At 38.7% G+C, this 23,630-nt stretch overlaps 1 protein-coding gene across 1 annotated transcript in view; it reads left to right on the top strand.

The window, feature by feature from the left end:
- Window positions 1-23,630, top strand: part of CNGB3 (cyclic nucleotide gated channel subunit beta 3) — a 164,843-nt gene that overhangs the window by 127,081 nt on the left and 14,132 nt on the right. The window contains exons 14-15 of the mRNA XM_002710676.6: window positions 8,030-8,113; window positions 16,769-16,887. Of these exons, the coding sequence (XP_002710722.4) occupies window positions 8,030-8,113; window positions 16,769-16,887 (203 nt within the window). The remainder of the gene's footprint in view (window positions 1-8,029; window positions 8,114-16,768; window positions 16,888-23,630) is intronic.

Here is a 23,630-nt window from a genome sequence, read left to right as displayed (position 1 = left end):
CTATTTTCATAGATTTAGACTTGGCACATCAATTAGATACCTAAATTTACACACACTTGTCTACTTTCCTACTAAAAAAAAAAAGACTCTGAATTTTATGCATTTTTCCCTCTTAATCAAAGCTGGTAGAATTAGAGTCAAAGATATTCACTAAAACTTTGCTTCAATCAACTGTAATTAATTAGCAATATTTGCTGCTCCGACATGGGGTGATCAGAGCTTTGAGATATCTCAGAGATAAATATTCAGATTATAATTTTTTGATTTTTTTATAAAAATGTATCTCCTTCTGTACAGATTATATGTTATTTCAAGAACCAGTATTAAGCCAATAAGGAGCATATTGGGCAATTTTCCCTCCTTTCCTATGATTTATCATTTTGATTTTGATTTTTAAATATTTCTTATCCAATTAAATGCCAGGAAAATCACGTTTTGCCTCTGCCACTACATTACCAGAAATGGAAGAAACTTTAATAACAAAGCTCTGCTGCACCACCTAGAGGCTAGAATTAAAATTACATCCTTTAGAAACAAAAAACCCACAGCTCTGACAGCAGGAAAGCTCGCAGAGATACCAAAATGGGAATGTAGGTATTGCTTGTCTGTCACGGAAAATACAACATGTCTCGTTGTTTGCTGCTCTGGTAAAAACTCAGAACCCATTTCAAACAGGACACTTTATAGGGACCCGTGACCCATTTGTGATTCTGTGGCAAACAGCCTGGGAGGGCTATACGGGAAGAAAGATGAGGTAGGGGAGATGAGGAGGACACAGTTTGCTTGTGAGTGACAAACTGAGTCACGAATAGAATGTGACTGGCTACATGATTCCCGGAGTTCACACATGGAACCCCACCAGTGGCATCATATCCAGACATATGATTCACTCTGCTGAGCCTGAAATCAGAGTGCCATGATGAGCTATGTTTCATTTTTGCCAAGATAGTGTCAATAATGAAATATTGTTGCTGGACTTTCTAAAGCAATTTAGGCAGTGAGTTTGTAACCTAGATGAACCCATTCAACTACCCACTCAGGTTTTGTCTAAGGCATTGGGCCTGGTATTGGGGGAAATCCTCAGTTACTATACCCCAACTGCTTCTGCTCTCAGCAGCCCACAATTGGCTGGGGAAACTAAAGAAATTTGGTTATGACTCAGACTATATGAAGTACTTATACCAGTACAGGCATATATGAACTGATTCTTATTGTTATTAACTGAGAAATAAAACTGATGCAATCACATGGGAGTTTCTACGCAGGTAAAAGCAGGTGATTCATGTGGTCCTGCCTGATCATAAGAAAATGAACTAGACAACCCTTGCCACCCAGGCAATTAATGACTTCCCACCTTGACTGTGCGACATTGATGCTCCTGGAAGAATTGAATGATTGTCAGTTCTCAAGAAAAGCTTGATGGAGATGACTTTTAATAGTGATTGCAATTATTGAGTATAGGGTTCTGTCTGATTTCACTTAGAACTCAATATTAATACATGATGGCATCATAGCCCATTGCAAATTATTTATCACATTTGATTTTGCTGCTTCCAATAAGCTATCAGTTAGTAGCCTGTCAGTCAGACACATGGGCAACTGAATTCAGAATCCCCTGCCCTACTCGTATCACCCGTCACTTGCCTGTCCAATGGGATTGGAGTTTAAGATAGAACAAAACATTTCCTTTCACAATAAATAAGACCATCTTAGAAAAACCCCTGAAGGCCATTGTTTATACTTTACTTGAGGGTAATTTAAATTCATAAATTTAAATTCATAGTAAGTTATAAATTACTGATAATATCCTAAATTCTGTTTCAAAAAAAAGTAGAAATGAGCCTAGAAATGAATAAATGCTACAGGACAGTAAAAGTAGCCCTTCCAGAGATAAATTTTTCGACCTTTATATTGTATTCAGAGCTAGCCATTATTTAAAAAATAATTTCCTTGGTACAGGGAGAACCATCTTACCAATAGGTTATGTTTTGAATAGAAATAGGATTTCCTTCAACTCCATTCGGCTGTCTAGAATACTTACCTAAATCTATAACACACAATTTTTATTCAACCCTGAATTTCCCTATTGTCCAAAATAGAATAACTTCCATCAGCTTCATTCTATACATCAGCCCATATTTATTTAGTGTCTTGCATGTCCCATGTCCTCATGAGACAATGGGGAAACAGTAATAAATAGTGCACATATTTTGATCTCAAATTACTCAGAGTGTAGGTTAAAAACTACTCTGGCAATACCCTTTCTCCGACACCTGCTGAATATGTGACATTACGGAAAGTCAACAAACTTCCTGAGACTTCATTTCTGCATCTAAAAGCAGATGTGACAACTAGATAGTCATGAAGGCTTGGCATCACCAGAAGGTAGGAATAATTAAACAGATAAGCATAATAAAATAGTAAAATGTGATACAAGTATTATGTACTAGTATAATGCTATCATTTATGCTTACACAGGCACTTTAATTCTGTAGAAAAAGGGACATTTCTGAAACAAAAGCTATGTTCTGATTTTCTGTAAATCAGAAAATTTCCTAATTTTAAAAGAAATGAAGCTGAGTTAAAAAAGGAAAAAGAAAAAAGCTTGCCCCAGGATCTAAGTCTTTTTAATCATACAATAATGGAACAAAGTATAGTCAAGATAATAATCATTTCTGGGGAAAAAGTAAAATATAAAGTTTTCAAACACAGCATAAAATAACAACTTCATAATGCAAACTTCATTTCACTAAGCCTAAATCCAGATAAGAAGGATTTAGTTTCTAAATCATAGCTACCCCTAAGCCAGTGGCACCACTCCATAAAGCAATTGTTAGGAAAGAATCATTTAATCGGTGATGTTTATATTCTAGGTTTTGTTAAATATAGCTTCCATGCTCAGTTTGCATGACCGAATTCATGTTCCATCCAAGTACATTAATAAAAATTCATGTTACAATGGATCGAGTGTTTCTCTGAAGAAACCCAAGTGATGTGTGCAAGTTATTGATGCTCATGCAGGAGTGCATTCCTACTGCGAAGACCACTAATTGTTTTCTTATCTTTTTTAGGGTTTATCTCCTAGGTTGGTCTAACTCATCCCATTGATTTGGTGTTCTTGATTAGTGTTTTCTGCCAGTGAACCAGCTCACCTAAAGGAAGAGGAAAGATAAAATGTGGTTCTCCACAAAAGGGAAAAATTTTACTTCTATTAAAATTTAAGGCCGGCGCCGCAGCTCACTAGGCTAGTCCTCCGCCTAGCGGTGCTGGCACACCGGGTTCTAGTCCCGGTCGGGGCGCCGGATTCTGTCCCGGTTGCCCCTCTTCCAGGCCAGCTCTCCTCTGTGGCCTGGGAGTGCAGTGGAGGATGGGCCAAATGCTTGGGCCCTGCACACGCATGGGAGACCAGGAGAAGCACCTGGCTCCTGGCTCCTGCCTTCAGATAGGCCCAGTGCGCCGGCCACAGCGCGCCAGCCGCGGCGGCCATTGGAGGGTGAACCAACGGCAAAAGGAAGACCTTTCTCTCTCTCTCTCTCTCTCTCTCTCACTGTCCACTCTGCCTGTAAAAAAAAAACAATTTTTTTTAATTAATAGAAATTGAAGTTGAGGTTTCACCAACTCTCCTCTCAACTCCATTCTTCTTCCTCCATCCTCGGATGTGACTACTAAGATGATTTTTGAGGATAGCCTTCCAATTTTCCTTTTTAAAATTTCATTTTACTTCTAGGCATTATTTTGTGTAGTTTTTCATAGTTGTAATCATATTGAATATGCTCCTTATTTTGCTTTTGTTCAGGTCACATTATTGGTCGAGTTTAATCTCACACACACACACACACACACACACCAGAGAGTTTATTTAAAGCCCTCTATTCTATTCCAACCTACAAATATGCAAAACTTCACCTAGCCACAGATTGATATTGTTTCTAATTTTTTGTATTGAAAATGACCCAAGACACACTTGTGATTTCTTCCAATTTGGTCTTGGAGTCTCTCTGCAGAGTGACTATAAACTTTTGCTGTGCCCCAGTGGGGTAGCAGAGGGTGAGCTGTAGATATCTATAGTATGGGATACTTCTTCAACACAGCAGACAACCTAATGCCTAGGTATGTGACACAAAGTTAGACCTTTTCACAAGAAACTTGTTTATACTAGCAGACAGATGCCTTGTGTCTCCTGCCTGATCTGTGTCCAGTTTATTCCTACCAAGGTAGCTACTCTCCAGAAACCTGACTTAAAAAAGGTCAGTGTGGATGTGTTGGTCAGAAGAGACACAGAGAAAGTTAGCACAACAAAAGAAATGGAATAACAGAGGCAGTTTGATGGTTCTAGATCCTAGAGAAACAGCAGCACCTCTCACCAAGCCAACAGGAAGGGGAAGGCTTTCAGGACACCCAGGCTTCACCAACAGGCAGAGGATAGAAAAGAGCAACAGTGATGGATTCACGGACCAAAGCCCTTACTGGGGTTCAGGCTGCTACCTATGCAGGTTTCCCATGGAGTTTTCTCACTGAAGAGTTTGCAGTCAGTGGGCACAAGTTCATGGAGTCACACGGGACTGGGAGATCACCATGGCACATCAGCACAGTCTATGTAGGTTGTGTCAGCAGGGGGTGTCAAGAAGGGAGGCAGCCAGCAGGAAGGGGTTGTGTAAGGCAGACAGGTAGATTCATCATGGAGAGGAACTGGGGGGAAACCGAGAAATTATGTCAAGGGTGACTAAGCCTTGCTTCTGATATGAGGAAGTTAAACATATATGAATACCAAGGTAACATAAAATTACATGAATTCCCTACATGTATAATAAATTTTTGTATGTGAAGTTAGATGCATATATACATATATAGATGATAGATAATTATAATACTGCAAAGAGAAGCTATAGTTAAATTACTAGTAATTTCTATGAATACAATACATTCAGAAATTTTCAAAGTGCATTTCAAAAGGAACTGTTCAAGAAATACAAACTTTATTTCTGATATATAAATTATAATTGATTGTAAAAATTAATGCCAAAACTCAAATTGTGCATATGAAAGTGAAGATAAGTAGTTTTTAAAAATCTACTTCTGATCATTTACAATATAAATATTCTCCACAGATATGAATGATTGAGGGCTTCATTGCAATAATAATCCAGATATGTACAGTCAGCCTTCCATATCCGTGGACATCCATAGATTCATCCAACCATGAATTCAACCAACCATGGGTAGAAAATTTTTTTTAAATTGAGTCTGGGCCGGCGCTGCGGCTCAATAGGCTAATCCTAGTGCTAGTCCCGGTCAGGGCACCGGATTCTTTCCCGGTTGCCCCTCTTCCCGGCCAGCTCTCTGCTGTGACCCGGGAAGGCAGTGGAGGATGGCCCAAGTGCTTGGGCCATGCACCCCATGGGAGACCAGGACAAGTACCTGGCTCCTGCCTTCGGATCAGCGCAGTGCGCTGGCTGCAGCACGCCAGCCGTGGCGGCCATTGGAGGGTGAAAAGGAAGACCTTTCTCTCTCTGTCTCTCTCTCTCACTATCCACTCTGCCTATCAAAAAAAAAAAAAAAAATTGAGTCTGAACTGAACAAGTACAGACTCTTCTTATCATTATTCCCTATACAATATAACAACTATTTGCATAGCTTTTATATTATAGTAAATATTACAAGTAATCTAGAGATGACTGTGTTGTACAGGAGGACTGCATAGGTTATATGAAATATTGCATCAGTAAAGAGAAAAGACTTGAGTGTCTACAGATTTTGGTGTCTAAGGGGGTCCTGGATGCAATCTGCATTGCTATTATGGATCAGCAGTATATGTTCAAGAATTTCAAAGCATATTCCTAACAGATTTTCTTAAAACAACAAAGCCACAACTTAGAGAAAAGATCCACATATCAATTCAAAGTTCGTGTTTATTTTTTTTCCTAAATGGGTTTTTAAATTATGAGAATGCCAATTTCTTTTTTTTTTAAAGTCTTATTTTATTATTTATTTGAAAGACAGAGTTACAGAGAGAGGTAGAGACAGAGAGAGAGGTCTTCCATCCGTTGGTTCACTCCCCAGATGGCCTCAACAACTGGAGCTGTGCCGATCTGAAGCCAGTTTCTTCCAGGTCTCCCACACGGGTGCAGAACTTGGGCCATCTTCTACTGCTTTCCAGGCCATAGCAGAGAGCTGGATCGGAAGTGGAGCATCCTGGACTAGAACCAGCACCCATATGGGATGCTGGCGCTTCAGGCCAGGGCTTCAACCTGCTGTGCCACAATGCCGGCCTGAGAATGCCAATTTCTAAAATGAACTTATTCTGCAATGATGAGAGCATCTAAAGAAATTGGACACAGGATCTATTTATTTAGACAAATTTTACTGAAAACAAAACATACACTTTTTAGGGAAAAAATATGTTTGTGATTTGCTTTAGCAAATATGAAAACCTGTAAGAAATGAGAAGACTAAAACAAATATAAATGAAAATTATGTAATTTATGCCAAGCAATTACATAATAATGCAAGAAAGAATACGTATTTCTCTGCCTACAAGGCCCTGGGAATCTACAAATACAAATCATACTCATCCTAAAAGTGCTCTCTTGATCTTTCTCCCTGTTCCAGCCTACTCCCAAGCAAAGGTTATCCCTCCCTCTTACAATTCGCATAACCATTTATATGGAATAGCATGAGTATCTTCTACCTGTCGTCTCAGCTTTTCTATTTACTTATAACCTTCTCCCACCTGGACTTATTTTCATCTTTAATTCCTTCAGGATCACCATACATAATCTTACTAATAAAAGCTTCTCATCAATATTTGTCGGACTGCATTAAGAAACTGTCCTTCCTGCCTTTGCCCTTTTTCTATTCTAGAAAACCAAAAGTTGTATCTTTTCCAATCAATTTTTAAAATTCTAACACCAAGTTCATCTGAATGTTTCTCACCAATGGCTACTTGAAGATACTGCAATCATGAACTATTAATTTTTCTCACTAGTCAAGTAACCCTGAGGTCTAAATTTCACATGGATCTAGGTCAAGTGTCTGCTACTGAAACCATTTCATGGAACTGGTGATTGCTAAAGGAATTATTATCCAATCCACACATTGGGGTCAGCCTCTTTGCTTCTCATCCTACATCCTCTGCTGTTAACTTTTTGATGAGCTCTCTGCCAAAGCATAATTCCCCTAAGGGGTGGGCAGGACCACCACAAAACGGGAGCTGTGGCATGTTAGCTGCTTTCACAGGAAAAAAATGAAAGTATTTGGTAAAAGAGAAAACTTAAAACCACTATGTAAAGCATGAGGTTTTTGAAACATCTATAGATATTTTTAGCTCATAATACAGAAAATTATAATGATTTAGACAAAATTGAAATTTAGAAATTTATTCTAACAAGTAAAATGTGTTTCCTACACTATTAAAGTAGATAGGAATTTATTCACTCAACAGATACTGCCTTCTGTCTGTGTACATTTTCTTTGCTTAAAGGAAAGATGATGATTGAGTTGAGGAAGAAAGACACATGAGCTTTCAAAGTTAAATATCTAATGATGAAATGAAAGATGCTAGAAGAAAGAACAAAATTTAGCAGACACTTTGATCTCTGTTGTTCTTTATATACTAGTAATTATTTATAAGTAGTATACTATAATAGTCATTAGTAGCTGTGTTGATTAAGCACTATGTGAAGTTTTACTTATAATTACCAATTTGTTTATTTGTTTTTCCCTCAGATAAGCATCAGTTTTTTAGCTCCATTTTATATATCAGGAAACTGAGAGTATATGAGGATACATATAACAGTAGGTGGTAAAGACAGGATTCACACCCAAATCAACCAGATCAAGATCGAAACCCTTGTTATACCTATGTTATAGATAGTTCTTTTCTAAGTTTTGAGTGAAGATGAGCTCACATCGACGGTCAATATTTTATTGTTGATATAGACAACATCTATTAGTATTTATCTCTAGTGAATTTTTAATTCATTTGGAATATTAGTATTTAGCCATAAGAAATATTTTTCTCTTTCTATAGGGTTGTGACACACAGATGCTGTATGACATGTTGCTAAGATTAAAATCTACCATCTATTTACCTGGTGATTTTGTCTGCAAAAAGGTGAGTGCAAGCTGTTTTCAAATGCATTTAATTAGTTCAAACATGGGTCAAGAGTATAGCTGAAATAAAATTTGTCCATAGTATGGAATAACTGATATACAGTATACAGTTTTATAAAACAATAATGTGCTCTCAGAGTCCAAATTGAAACAAGACAGCACAGATTTTATTACATATATTATAGAAGTATGCATGGACTGAAAAGCTGCTTTATATACATATAAATTATCAATCATTACACCTCATTATTCCAAACATTTAAAGTAGAGGGAAAAGTTTCTGAAGTGGTAAGTGATTCTGCCTTTTGTGGATCATTTTTTTTATTTAGTAAATATAAATTTCCAAAGTACAGTTTATGGATTACAATGGCTCCCCCCCCATAACTTCCCTCCCACCCACAATCCTCCCATCTCCTGCTCCCTCTCCCATTCCATTCACATCAAGATTCATTTTCAATTATCTTTATATACAGAAGATCAATTTAGTATATATTAAGTAAAGATTTCATCAGTTTGCACCCTTTTGTGGATCATTAGCAAACTATCAGTAACCTCCACTTTGCTTACCCAGTTAGTGGATAATTGATGCCACATTTTTAAAAGCTTGTATGTATTTTATGACTGTAAGGACAATATATTTCCATTGTTTTTAAAATGGAAAAACACATAAAACACAAATATTTAACCATACAGAAATAACCTATCTTTTCATACAGATTGATTGATAGAATGATAAAGCTTATTTAATAAAATTAACATCATACCCAACATATGCTTTGAGACTTATTTTGTCATATAACATTATATCATATGAACATTTTACATTTCATCAAGTAATCTAGAACCTAACTTTTTTTTAAAAGATTGTATCTATTTGAGAGGTAGAGTCACAGACAGAGAGAGGGAAAGACAGAGAGAAAGATCCTCCATCCTTTAGTCCACAACGCAAATGGCAGCAGTGGCCAGGGCCGGGCCAATCCGAAGCCTGGAGACAGGAGCTTTTTCTAGGTCTCCCTTATTGTGCAGGTGCCCAAGCACTTGGGTTATCTTCCACTGCTTTCTCAGGCTACCAGCAGAGAGCTGGGTCAGAAGACAAGCAGGTGGGACACAAACCATTGCCTACACAGGATGCCATTGCTGCAGGTGGAACCTCAGCCCACTACACCACAGCACCAGTTCCATACAACTTGATTTTAAGTTGTGTAATATTCCATTCCATAGATATAATCAATTTCTGAATGTTAGTATGAAGAAAACTAAAATGAACATCCCCTTGGATAAATAATTTTTGCACATCTCTGGTCACTCACATATAAACGGAAAGAAGGAATGATGACCCTAAGTCTTATATTTTAGGAGATTAAATAAATAGTGAAGTCAATAGTGAAAATAAAAAATAGAGAAAGGTGAGCAGTTCAAAGAAATGGGAGATGATCCAAGACCTTAGGAGGTCACAAGCAAGTGAGGATGAGGAGTTTTCTTATTTCTTTCCAAAATAACCTGTTAACAGCTAGTTAACATTAGTTAGTTAGTTAGCATGAACTGTTGTAAGCCATAAAGTAGGCATTTGTGCCTCCTTTGTGTGTACTGGCAAGTGCTCCTTAAGAAAAACATGTCTGAGCTATCTTGGAAAATGAATTGGAACTAAGTGAGAGAAGAAAACAGGTACTCTGGAATGTGAAAAGAACTAGCATGAGCTAAGGCAGAGAGAAAAGAACTGTGTATGCAGGGAGAATGAAGCATAAGACAAATGTTAGTGATTTTATTATTTTTTATTTAACAAAACTCAAATATTCCTTAGTGTTACAGGCCAGGCACTGTGCTGGGTCCTGAGGGCCGGGGGGAGGGAGTTGTTTTTGACCTCCAGGGGCTTACAGACTATTGTCTTAAGACTCAATTTTACAGTATACATCAGAATCTCTTGAATATAGAAATCTATGCTCCACCCCTAGTGATTCAATTGGTCTGGATAAAGCCCACATACCAGTATTTTTTGAGTTCCCGTGTGATTCTAAAATGCAGCCAGTAGCTCCATGTTAGAGAGAAGCAATAAACAAATGAAATGGAATAAATACACAACTCTAAAATGTGCTACATTTTTAAAGGTGAAATAGAAGTTACGAGGAGAATTTGTAGTGGCAAAGGCACTTAATTTAGATTTGAGGTTGGAGAGGGGGGAGGTTGTCATGTTGTCAGACATGACCTTTCCAAAATCTACAGAGAAATAGTTCTTTAGTTTAAAAAAAAAAAAAAAGTGGAAAGGAAAGCATTTTTTATGAAGAGCTAGAGCCACACACCAAGCGACAAGACTGAGTTTGGCATATTCAAGGAATAGAACTGAGTGGCTGAGATAATGGTGAAAATAAAGTCAAATGGTGTATGAGGTCATTCAAGACCTCGGGTACCAGGTGCAGAGGTAACAATTGTCCTAATGAGAGAAAATGGAACTGGAAGGAAGTGTTTGAAAACTGGAATATAATGGAAGCTGACTTCAAGAGAAGCTCAAGAAAAGGTAAGAGAAATAGAGCCACAGCTGTAACTTTGAAGAATACCAGTGTTTATGGAGGAGGTCAAGGCAGAAGAATCAGAGAGGGCAACCGAGAGGGAGCTGTCAGGGATAAAGGCGAAAAATGGAGGAAAGGTGGTGATGTCGCAGAAACCAAGAACATACAATCCCACACCAATTAGCCTAAGTTAGAATAGACAGATTGGTAATATGAAATAATTTTCATCAAAATGGGAAACACAAGCCACTACACAATTTAAAGACATCTTTGAGTCAGTGGGGCATTGGAATGACATTGCCTGACTGTACCAAATGGCCTTTCAAATTGTTCCAATAGGAGCAGGGATGGAAAATTAGGGTAAATCATAGAAATTTTAGCACTCATGCCCCTGAGCAGTGCAAATTTGCTTAACAAAGTGTGAAATGCAGAGTAGAAGCTGCCTTCTCATTTCTAATTTCTTCTTCATGTCACATTCATCACTGAACAACAAAATCACATCAGTGAGCACAAATGAAGGAAAAAAGCAATAAATAAGGGAGGGTCAGAAATGAAAAGACAGTAGAGAAGGGATCACATTCCTTTGCTTTTATTTTTAAGAAGAAACTAGCATGATAGTAGAAGAAAGGCTGTTACTTGACTAGATTTTAGGGAACTGAGTTTAGCTTAGTTTTTGTTTATCATTCCCACAAAAACGTTGCAGGAAAGGAGAGGGGAAAACACGATCAATTCGACCATACCTAAATATTTGAAGAAATGACAGGATTAGGAATAGATTTGCGGACCTTCCTACTACTCAGGGTGGTTCTTAAACCAACTGGGTGAGCATCTTAGATGGCTTCAAAGAATATCTGGGATTTCCTCAGGATGCTCCATGGTAATGTTGGAATCACCTAGAGATCTTGTTAGAACACAGATTTCCGAAACCTCATTCCCAGAGATTCTGATTAATATTCTGATTAATGTTCCTGCATCAAGACCAGAGGATTTGTGCCTCTAAACAAGCTCCTGGATGATGACGCCACTGTTGACCCTACAACCACACGTTGAGTAACTCTGCTCTTTTTGCTGGGGTACATTTTGAAAGTCACAGTGCTCCAAGTAGCCTTGCAAATAGCCTCCTACACATGAACCCTGAAATGTTGAAACGCCTTCCCACTAAGGGTTACCTCACTCTCCAGGAAGCTCTTATATTTCCAGCTTTCTCCAAATCCGGACAAACACCAAGAGAAAGAGGTTGGTCTGATCTTATTTTGCACATGCTGTCAGCCCTTACTCACTGAGGAATGTCTACCTCATTGGAATGCTAATTAAACTTGCGGGAAAGGCTTAAATTAGCCTAGAAATATGCACAAAATAGTGGAAGTTTTGGTTCATTGATTATGCCAGATCTCCTTGGAAAATTATTGAAATGATCATTAAGAAATAATTAAAAGTGCTGAACTATATTTAAGTACCCATTATGTACTTCTACCTCCAGTCAGTTGTAATACTGCCTTTGAAAAATCATTCCAGTTCCTTGAGTATTACTTCATGCAAAGAATAAGGAATATGATTCTTTCTTCCTCATTACTTCCTGAAGTATCTCTTGGAAAACTGATTTTCAGAGACCCTGTCTCATATTTCAAATCTTCCATAGCATATATATTGATTTGACATTGGAGTCATTATTGTATATGATCTATCTTTGTATATTATAGGGTCAGGTGACATAAGCATTGGCAGTTCTATTGCTGCCTCCTACCAGCATTGTAACTTTGCTCGAGACACCTAACTTTTTAAGCCTCTACTACAAAAACTATTTAAATAAGAATAATAACACCTTCCCCATTTCTGTAAGAATTAATTGAAATTAATATTTACAAAATGCTTTGCAATTATAAAGTAGCATGTTCTGACAGAACAAATACAGGAATTAAAACAAAGAGCTGTGTAAATGTTAGACATTATGAATTTCAAAAGTTCTGTGCAAAGGCAAAATATTGTTATGAGCACTGATATTATGTCAATAACTATAAGATTCATCTACATTGAATTTCTGCTTTGATCTATACTTGAGTACAAATATATGCTTAACATTCTTGAACAATGCAAAAAATAAAACATATTTCTTGCCTTGCTCTGTTAGAAGTTGTGGGTCCATGGCTGAAGAGCCCATGAGAGTATTTCAGGCATGGAAAGCCAAGACACTCTGGCAAAAAAAAAAAAAAACACAACTAAATGAAAGATCTCTGTGAGATCCCAGTAGAAAGAACGGGCCATCAAAGAAGGAGGTACCTTTCTCTGAAGGGAGGAGAGAACTTCCACTTTGACTATGACCTTGTCTAAATAAGATCGAAGTCGGCGAACTCAAGAGGCTTCCATAGCCTTGGTAACTCATGACTAGAGCCTAGGGAGATTACTGACGCCATAAACAAGAGTGTCAATTTGTTAAGTCAACAACAGAAGTCACTGTGCACTTACTCCTCATGTAGGATCTCTGTTCTTAATGTGTTGTTCAATGTGAAGTAATGCTATAACTAGTATTCAAACAGTATTTTACACTTTATGTTCTGTGTGGTTGCAAACTGATGAAGAAATCTTTACTTAACATATACTAAATTGATCTTCTGTATATAAAGATAATTGAAAATGAATCTCGGCTGGCGCCGCGGCTCACTAGGCTAATCCTCCGTCTGTGGCGCCGGCACCCCGGGTTCTAGTCCTGGTTGGGGTGCCGGATTCTGTCCTGGTTGCTCCTCTTCCAGTCCAGCTCTCTGCTGTGGCCCAGGAGTGCAGTGGAGGATGGCCTAAGTCCTTGGGCCCTGCACCCACATGGGAGACCAGGAGGAAGCACCTGGCTCCTGGCTTCAGATCAGTGCAATACGCCAGCCGCAGCAGCCATTGGAGGGTGAACCAACGGCAAAAGGAAGACCTTTCTCTGTCTCTCTCTCTCACTGTCCACTCTTCCTGTCAAAAAATAAAATAAAATAAAATAAAATAAAAAAGAAAGAAAGAAAATGAATCTTGATGTGAATGGAATGGAAGAGGGAGCGGGAGATGGGAGGGGTGCGGGTGGGAGGGGAGTTATGGGGGAGAAAAAGCCATTGTAATCCATAAACTGTACTTTGGAAATTTATATTTACTAAATAAAAGTTTAAAAAAATCTTAATATAAAAAAATAAAATAAATATATATATATAAAAAAAAGTTGTGGGTCCAAGGCTTCCCTTTGCTTTCAGTTACCAAGCCATGGCAGATAGCCTAGTCAGCTGAACCAATTTGTGTCTTACTTGTTTGTGGGGTGTTTGTACTGTAAATTGGAGACATAGTGCTTACTCTACCTTCATCATAAAGGAAATGGGAAGATAAAGGAGATTTTAATTTACCAGATGTGAACTAACTAGAATTTGACATCTTTAAATTCAACTTGATGATTAGAATATGCCTGATGTTTAGGAAAACAACCAAAGAGATTGAGGTATTTTAAAACTTCTGAGAAAACAGTTAAATCATGTTTTCCTCATTTGTGAGTGGGGGTCCACCATATATCAAGCCTGCGCTTAGCACTGGAACACAGTTGACATTATCTCAGGCAACTCAAAGCATAAATGGCAATCAATACAGTTTAATCTTTAGTTGATTTTAGTGTATTCTAACCTTCAAAAGTATGATTAACAAGGCTATTTTCTTAACTCAAATAAACCAGTCCTCTCCTAAGCCAAGTAAATAAATTTATTGCATTGATGCTATTTCTTTTCTTTTTTTTCTTTTTTTTTTTTTTTTGATAGGCAGAGTTAGTGAGAGAGAGAGACAGAGAGAAAGGTCTTCCGTCCATTGGTTCACCCCCCCAATTGGCTGCTACGGCTGGAGCTGCACCGATCCTAAGCCAGGAGCCAGGTGCTTCCTCCTGGTCTCCCATGTGTGTGCAGGGCCCAAGCACTTGGGCCATCCTCCACTGCCTTCCCGGGCCACAGCAGAGAGCTGGACTGGAAGAGGAGCAACCAGGACAGAATCTGGCGCCCCAACCGGGACTAGAACCCAGGGTACTGGAGCCATAGGCGGAGGATTAGCCAAGTGAGCCACGGTGCCGGCCTTGATGCTATTTCTTAAAATAGCTGTCTTAGTCCATTTTCTGTTGCTATAACTAAATACCACAGACTGGGCAGCTTTTAAAGAATAGAGGTCTATTTAGCTCATGGTATGAGACTTGCAAAGCCCTAGTGCATGGTGGTGGCATCTGCTCAGCATCTGGTGAGGGCCTTCTTCAGCCATAACATGGTGAAGGACCTCACAACACCAGATAGAGCAAGCTTTCTGGGGTTTGTTTTCATAGCAAAGTCACTCTCTTATGACAACCCATTAACACTATAACCCATTAACCTGCCAACCCATGATTGGATTAATCTATTCGTGAGGGTAGAGCCCTCAGGACCCAAGTATCTCCCAAAGGGTTGACCTCCAGATACCATTAACACATGAATTTGGGAATTAAGATTTCAACACATGAAATTTTGGGGATACATTCACATGACAGCAATAGCTCAGGGTGGTCAAGACCTTGATCATACAAACATGTGAGTAATGTGATCCAGATACCTTGTCTAGTATTATGCTAAGTGGCCTACTTACATTGTATAACCTTTCATGATCTATGTGCCAACTAGGTCTCTTGTATGATACATTTAGTCTTTTTGGAAGTTGAGTAAGAAAGGATTCCAAGGATCTCAAGATCACCTACTAGTTTGATGATTTGCACTAAGGATTCACACAATTCAATATAAAGTTATATTTGTGGCTTAATATTTACTACAATAAAGGATATAACACAGGAATAACAAGTAAAAGTTATACGTGGAGAAAGGCTAAAGAAATCAGTCACAGGCTTCCCCATGCCTGCTTCTGTAAGGTCACATAGATGTATTTTTCTTTCTAGCAGGACTTGCATATGTAAGCCAATTACCTTCATCCTGGGAAGCCTATCAGAGTCTGGAGTCTAGAGATCTTAAATGGAACTAATCATGTAGCCACATAACCAGCCATTGTTTAGATTCCAAACTAGGTATTAGGCATACATCATACATTTTTGTACTAACATCAAACAATGTTGACAGCCTGGTACATGCTGCCACACTGCCACAGATATATACAATAACATCATTAATAAAACTATGTGAATATTCCAGAAGTTTAATTCTTGGGGCTTCAATATGGGTCATTTCCTTGGCTCTAAGAATCCCCAAAGTTAAGAAAGAACTGAGTAGACTTTTTATAGTAATACAAACTAAAAATAATAAGGGTGGGGCCAGCACCGTGGTGCAGTAGGTTAATCCTCCACCCACCATATGGATGCCAGTTCTAGTCTCAGCTGCTCCTCTTCCAATCCAGCTCTCTACTGTGGCCTGGGAAAGCAGTGGAAGATGGCCCAAGTGGTTGGGCCCCTGCAACCGCATGGGAGACTGGGAAGAAGCACCTGGGTCCTGACTTTGGATCAGCGCAGCTCTGGCTGTTGTGGTCATTGGGGAGTGAACCAATGGAAGGAAGACCTTTCCCTCTGTCTCTCCCTCTCACTGTCTGTAACGCTACCTCTCAAATAAATAAATAAATAAATATTTTTTAAAAATAATAAGGGGAAAAAAAGAACTGAATAGAACAGCCTGCTGCACTAATACTTCCTCTCAATATGGAATAAGATCAATAGTTTAAAGGTTTCATATGCTCCAGTTCCCAAAAGCAGACTTCACTGGCAAAGGAGAAGAATAAAATTGATCTCTTAATGGATGCAGCCCACATTCTTTGGATACATCAAGCACTTTCTTCAGAGTACAACATGGTCATCAAAGCTAAGTTTTATCATGCATACCACCAATTAATCTTCTGTCTTTGCCCACTACTGGAGCAACATGATGATGGAAATATCTTCATGTGTCCAGTAAGAGCACAAACAGTGCTCAGATGTTGGCTGTATCTTCTTTCTAAGCATTTTCTTTCACACCATATGTCTAACCCATGAGTGTAACTGCTCACGTCTTAAGGTAATTATTTTTACATTGATGTTCCTTGATGCCTTCTGTTATAGTTACTCCTTTAGAAGATTTTTTTTATTTCTTAATTTGGGGGTTAATTATCAAGAATAAAGTGGTTACTATTTCTTCTTTGTATTTGGCATATAGGGAGAAATTGGCAAGGAAATGTATGTCATCAAGCATGGAGAAGTACAAGTCCTTGGAGGCTCAGATGATGCTCAAGTTCTGGTTACTCTGAAAGCTGGGGCAGTGTTTGGAGAAATCAGGTATCTGAAAAACACCTCATAAATATTGAAGTCTATCATTTGTCATAAACAAAAATCTTAGATAGATCATAAGATAAATAAAGCCAAGCCCCTGCTCAAATTTATCAAAGGTTTTAATATGTTGGTAAAATAAGAATGTTTACATTTTTATTCATTCCTGCCTAAAAGAACTGAGGAAAGAAATTTAGTCATTCAACAATTTAATCCCAGGATTCAGGCCAGTGCTTAGCATAAGGCAGATGGTCAATATATGTTGAACGGCTATGCACATGAATGAGTAAATGGTGAGAGAAGAGGTTGGGAGAGATAGCTATTGTCAGGTTATTGGAAGATTTGACTGGCAGGCTAACAATGGGGTTTCCAGTAGGCTTGCCAGATGGTCATCAGTGTGGGACCAAATTTCCTGGAGTTAATTCCTAGTTTCATCACTTACTAGTTTTTCTCCCCTGTTATTTGACTCTTCTATTCCTCCATTCTATAATCTTAATAATTAGACTGATAATAGACCCATAGGGTTATAAATTATTTAATTCATTAAAAGCACTTAGAATATTGTTCAGCATTTATTAAGAATTCATTAGCTATTAACTCCTAATGGCCAGGACTTTATCCTAGAACAAGGAGTTCTCAAGAGTGAGAAAATTTAAGCATTTTGTGGACTAAAGATTTCTATATGCGTTACTGCATTTAAACTTATTCACCATTCATCTAATAGATATTCATTGAATGCCTAATACATGCTAGATTATCAATTGTTGCTTTGTACTCTGGGAACATCATGTAAGAAGAATAGACAGATACCAACCCTCACATAGATTACCATATATTGGGGAGGGGATTGAAAAAATAAATAATTTAACAAAACAAATTCACACTGTGATAATTACTACTATTATTAGAAAGTGGTAGAGAAAGCTACTGTAGATATAATGGTTAGGAATAATCTCTCTGGACAGGTAATATTTGGCCTGAGAGTTGAAAGAGTAAATGGAACAACCACTCAGAAATGGAAGAAGGGCCTGTCAGAGATTGAGCAGTTGTGTGCAGGCCTTGTGATAAAGTAAGCTTGTCTGGTCAAAGGGTAGGAAGGTCTGGAGGGCTGGAGTACAGTGAATGAGGACACTAAGGACATGAGACCAAAGAGGAGAGCAAGGGTCAGGGTATGCATTGTCATTTGGTCATGGTAATGAATTTGAGTTTTATGCAAATAGGAATGGATACCAATAGGATTTAGGTTTAAAAATATCGCACAACTTGAACTGGAATTTCAAAAGATCATTCCAACAGCTATATGGAAAATAAAATAGTAGACGCAAAGTGGAGACAAATCAAAAGTTGGAAGTCAGTTGCATTGAAAGATGATTCAAGTAAAAGATGATATCATGAACTAGGATGATGACTCTTAAGGTAGAGTACAGTGTCAGCCATATTTACTATATATTCATTTAATAATTAAGGAAATTACAAATCCAAGCTGCCAAATAACTTTCTGATGGTCAGGTAGCTGGTAAGTGATAAGAACATTCAAACAGGAATCTTTATGGATCAGTGTCCAGTGATTTTTCTACCACACCACAAGTGAAAGTCATTCACCAAACTTTAACTTCCAGAGATAGGGATCATTTCAAGTGACTTTGTATTAACATGATCAGGGTTTCCTTGAAAAGTTGAGGCATGGTAATTCTCTACTGACAATGTGACTTCTCTTTATTCTTTACTTGTTTAACAGCTGGGTGGGCATTCCTGTGTGGGTCCTGCTCTGCAGCAATGATGGAAACACTTCTCAGAATGTCTAATACCTGAGTTATTTGGCTATTTCTTGGTACTTCCTTACTGGGAACCCTTGCCAAAATGATTTAATATTTTCAGGACATAATAGTTTCTGTAATCTTCAAAGTCATAAAACATACAACAGTCTAATCTGAGACACTGAAATTTATTAGCTGACTTCTCCCAAAGGTTGACTACTCCCTGAAGAATAAAGCTTTATAAATACAAGTATGTTAATTTCTGATATTATCCTCGAAGGAGGAAATAGCCTAGGAATAGAAACCAGGTGCTGCTGAGTTGTAACTGAAAGTAATCCTAGATTCCTGAGCGCAGCTTCGCAAATAAATATCTTATTACCATTTGGTTTCTAAGACCAAATTGAAACCAGTAGACCAAACTCTAAACTTGCCTAAGCAAAAGGGAGCTTTTTGCCTTGATTCTTATCTTGGCTGTGGTTGAGGGAAACGGGGACGCATCTGCCTCTCCGCAGACACACACTGGCTTCACAGCCCCACAGCTGTCCTATGCCGCTGGAGCTCTCATCATGTATTCCAGAAATGGAGGCATGCCTGCCAAGCATCCACACACTGGAAAGATTGGGTAATAGTGTTTACTACTCGGAAATGCTGTGACCTTTGCTAAAAGGAGCTAAATCCAGCTCTACCATGCAGCTTTTTTAAAGCGTGTTCTTTTTTCTTAAGAAAAAATAAGATAGAACACATTTGAGGGCTTTCAAGGACATTATATATTAATCCAAAAGAGCAAAGCCATGACTACAATATAGATTTATAGCTTTTCATGGAGAAAACTCAAACCACATTTCCAATTAACATCTGAAGAGTATAAACACCCCGGTTTTTAAAAAAGTTTTATTTATCTATATTTATTTGAAAGGCAGAGCAACAGAGACAGGAAGAACGGGCTCTTCCATCTGCTGGTTCAAGCCCCATATGCCTCAATCAGCCAGGGCTGGATCAGACCAAAGCTGGAAGGACAGAATTCAATCCTGGTCTTCCACAGAGGTGGCAGGGACACAGGAATGTGAACTAGCATCTAATGCCTCCCAAGAAGCTGGATCAGAAGCAGAAGATCTAGGTCATAGACGAGGCACTAGATATGGGATGGAGATGACTCAAACATTGTTTGAATCATCATGCCAAACATCTGAACATAACTTTTTTTTAAAAAAAAGAGAGACCCACTGCTTGCTGAGGAGGTCCTCATGTTGCTTCTGACCCCTTTATTTTTCTTACATGTACATTTAATGCCAATCTATTGACCAAAAGTATTTAATCACTTCCTATTTGCTCATGCATCTGTTAAAATATCATTTTCCTTGAAACACATCTGAATTTTTGCTTTTCATTATTGCTATTTAGATGCATATTAGAATATGATTACCTATGGGTTTTACCTATCTTTAAGATCCTTTTACCTGGAAAATTCTTGCTCACCCTTTAAGACCCAATTCAAATGTTACCTCTTTAAGGCCATCTCTTGCCACTCACAAAATAAATAGTAGCTCTGTGCTCTATGCCCCCAGAGCATTTCATTCATACCTTTATTATAGTAATTACTACTGATTTATAATTCATTTGCTCAGATAGGTCTATCCAACAGACTGATTCATTAAAATATAAGAACTAGAATACCCCATCTTCAAATCACCAACAACTACATAAAAGTTATACAATAAGTGATGATTTTTCTTTGCCTCTTACCTCCATTAACAATTTTCAAGGGCAGGTATTCAGCCTAGTGATTAACATGCCAATTCAGTCACCCACGTCTCACACTGAAATATGTGGGTTCTGTTTCTGGCTTTGGCTCCTTACTCCAGCTTGTTGCTAATGGAGACCCTGGAAGGCAGCAGTAACTGGCTCAAGTTACTGAGTTACTGTCACCCACATGGGAGACCTAGACTATGTCCGTGGCTCCCAACTTTGGCCTTGGCCTAACCCCAGCTGTTGCAGGTATTTGTGTAGTGAACCAATGAGGGAGGGAGGGAGATCTCCCTCCCTCCCTCCCTCCCTCCCTCTCCCTTTCTCTCTCTGTCTCTCCAACTCCTCATCTCTCTGTCTCACTCTCTTGCTCTCTCTGCCTCTCAGATTAGGGGGAAAAAAACTACAGAATCTATTCAGCAATTTTTAATTAATCAAATAGCTGACTGTGATAAAGTAAAAACAATAGAAAATTTTTTTCAGGACGCCTTACAATAAAACATGAAGTGCCTCAATGAAGTCCATACATTGCTCTTTTGCCAAGCCCAGTGCTAGCCATGGGGATACAAAGGTGAACAACAAACAACTGCTTCCCTCAAGGGACTCACAAACAAGAAAGATAAGTAAAGAGAAGACTTCAACACCAGGGAATTGAAAGTATAGATTGCATCCAAGACCATATGCACAGGATGCTATGGAGCACAACAGTTCACAAGGATGATGGTGCCCTTGGATATGGCAATTACTTGAAGTTATCAGAGAACCAAAGACAGAACCTTAAGTGCTGCTCAAATGATATGGGAGGCAATGATGTGTACATACCAGTCAGGCCTGGTAGCCCCTATAGTGGGACATGTGAATGACTATTTACGTGATGTATATAGTGGAATGAAAGACGGCCCCAAAAGATGTATCCCTACACTAAGCCCTGGAGCCTGTGAATATGACCTTATTTGGAAAACAGTCTTGGAAGATGTAGTTGTAAGAAACTCAAGATTAATTCATCCTGATTATCTGGATGGGGCTCATATCCATTGACAAATGTCCTTATGAAAACATTTCTCTTCTTAGGAAAAGAAGAGAAAACCAGGTGAAGACTAAGGCAGAAATGGGAGCTATGCAGCTGCAGCCAAGGAATACCTGCAGCCCCAGAAGCTGAAAAAGCTAGAAGGGACTTTCCACTGCAGTTTTATAGGAGTAGGGCCCTGCAGACACCCTGATTTGGGACTTCTGGCCTCCAGAACTGTGACAGAATAACATCTGTGGTTGCAGTCAACTTACTTTGTGGTAATTTGTTACAGTATTTAGAAGCCACTACAACAGCAAATTCTTTAGATGGTTAACTTTGAAATTTTGCTGGAAAAAAAAATGGACATGTTTGACCCACCCTCTACTTCCCCTGTGTGGTCAGTTCACCTCCAAGACCTGTCAATCTCACCTCCTAAGTGTGCCCCAAATCACTTGCATCCTCCCTCTGCACTGCCTTTATTCTTGTCCAAATCACCCTCCAGTTCTTGCTGGATAACAACAGTGGCCTGCTGCAGGTAACCTACTCCGAAAACCACATCCTGCTCAATCCACTCTGTAGCTGGAGGGACAGATAAAGTCGTGTCACTGCCTTCCTACCTAAAACCGTTCAATGCTTTCATGCCAGTCTTAGGAATAAGAACAAAGTTCATTTTTTAAAAAATTATTATTTATTTACTTCTAATTTAAGATGCAGGTGATAAAGAAAGGGATGGAGATGGAGGGAAATCCCTCACCTGCTCAATCACTCCCCAAATGCTCACAACAGCTGAAGCAAGGTCAGGGCAAAGTTCAAAGCCTGGAACTCAATCTGGGTCTCCCATGAGGGTGGCAGAGACCCAAGTCCTTAAGCCATCACCTTCTACCTCCCATCAGAAGGAAACTGGAATTGGAAACATCACTGAGATTCAAACCCACCCACTCCAATATGGGTATGGACATCCTAAGTGTTGTCTTAGTTGCTAGGCCAAACATCTACCCCAAGAACCAATTGCTTTTTCTGATCTACAAGAACCTGTGACATCTAGACCCTGCTTACCCGTCGACTTCAGGGTGCCTCTAGTGCCCCTTGCTCTCTTTTACCCAGACATTCTAGTCTGTTTCAGTTCCATGAATGTGCCTCAGTCCTTCCGTTCAGTTCCATGAATGTGCCTCAGTCCCTCCAGCCACAAGGAGTTTTTTGCACTTGCCGTTACTCTGTCTGGACTCTTTCCCCAGCACTTTTACCTGGCTCTCAGCTTCTTTCAGGCCTTCCTGGATTCCCCGCTCTGGAGGTCTCCCAGGTCTCCTGGCTATATGCTCTTGTCTAATTATATATCTTTCTTTAAGAGCACTTATCTTTGTACCTGAACACTCTTTGGTCCATTACTTCATTGTTTTCTTCTTTCCTAAATTGTAAGCAACCAGGACTACCACATGTGGCTATATAAAGTATGCTAGCTACACCATCATGTCTAATGAGAAACTGGTAGCACTGTCTCCAACCTGGAACCCACCACTGAGACAGGAGCCTTGGCTGTTGGGTCTTTCTCATTCATAAAGACCTTTTACTTTGCAGAGGAAAGCATTCTCCTAGCCAAGCTTTGCACCCACAGGACTACACATGCCCAAAGAGGCCACATTTTTCTTGTTTGCACAAAGACATTTCAAACAGGCTCCCAGAATCCCTGCAGATACCACATATGTGGTTTGTTCTGTACTCCATCCCCTTAGGGCAGTGCCTGGCCCCATAATTGCCTAATAAATAGCTATTGAATAAATAATTATCTATCTTTGTGCAGGTACAAATACACATTCATTTCTGTCATGAATATGCATATTCAGTCTGGTGTCCTTTGTCAGTTTTCATTATTAAGAATAGCACTATTACCCTTTATCTTTCAAAATCATTTTGCTTTGCTTTTGAGTTATTTCTTTGAAGTTTATTCCCAAAAGTTGAATAAGTAGGTCAAAAGATAAACATTTCTATAACTCATGAAATGCATGAGATCATTTTCCAGAAAAAAAAAATTGGAACAATTTATAATACAACTAGCAATGTATAGATGACATTCCTCACCATTGCTGATATTACTTTATTATATTCATTGCATTTTAGTAGGTTGTTTTAATTTGCATTTCTCTAAATAGTGCCTGGAAAACAGTAGACCTGCAATAAATATTTGTTAAATAAATCCATTCCTGTGGGCTTATTTATTTTCATAAATGTGACCATTTACTTTCTGC

Source organism: Oryctolagus cuniculus, chromosome 6 (genome assembly GCF_051225735.1).
Source record: "Oryctolagus cuniculus isolate XC-2025 breed Fujian yellow rabbit chromosome 6, ASM5122573v1, whole genome shotgun sequence".
NCBI classification, from domain to species: Eukaryota; Metazoa; Chordata; class Mammalia; order Lagomorpha; family Leporidae; genus Oryctolagus; species Oryctolagus cuniculus.
Note: the sequence above shows the minus strand (reverse complement) of the source record. Positions and strands in the feature narration are given on the sequence as shown.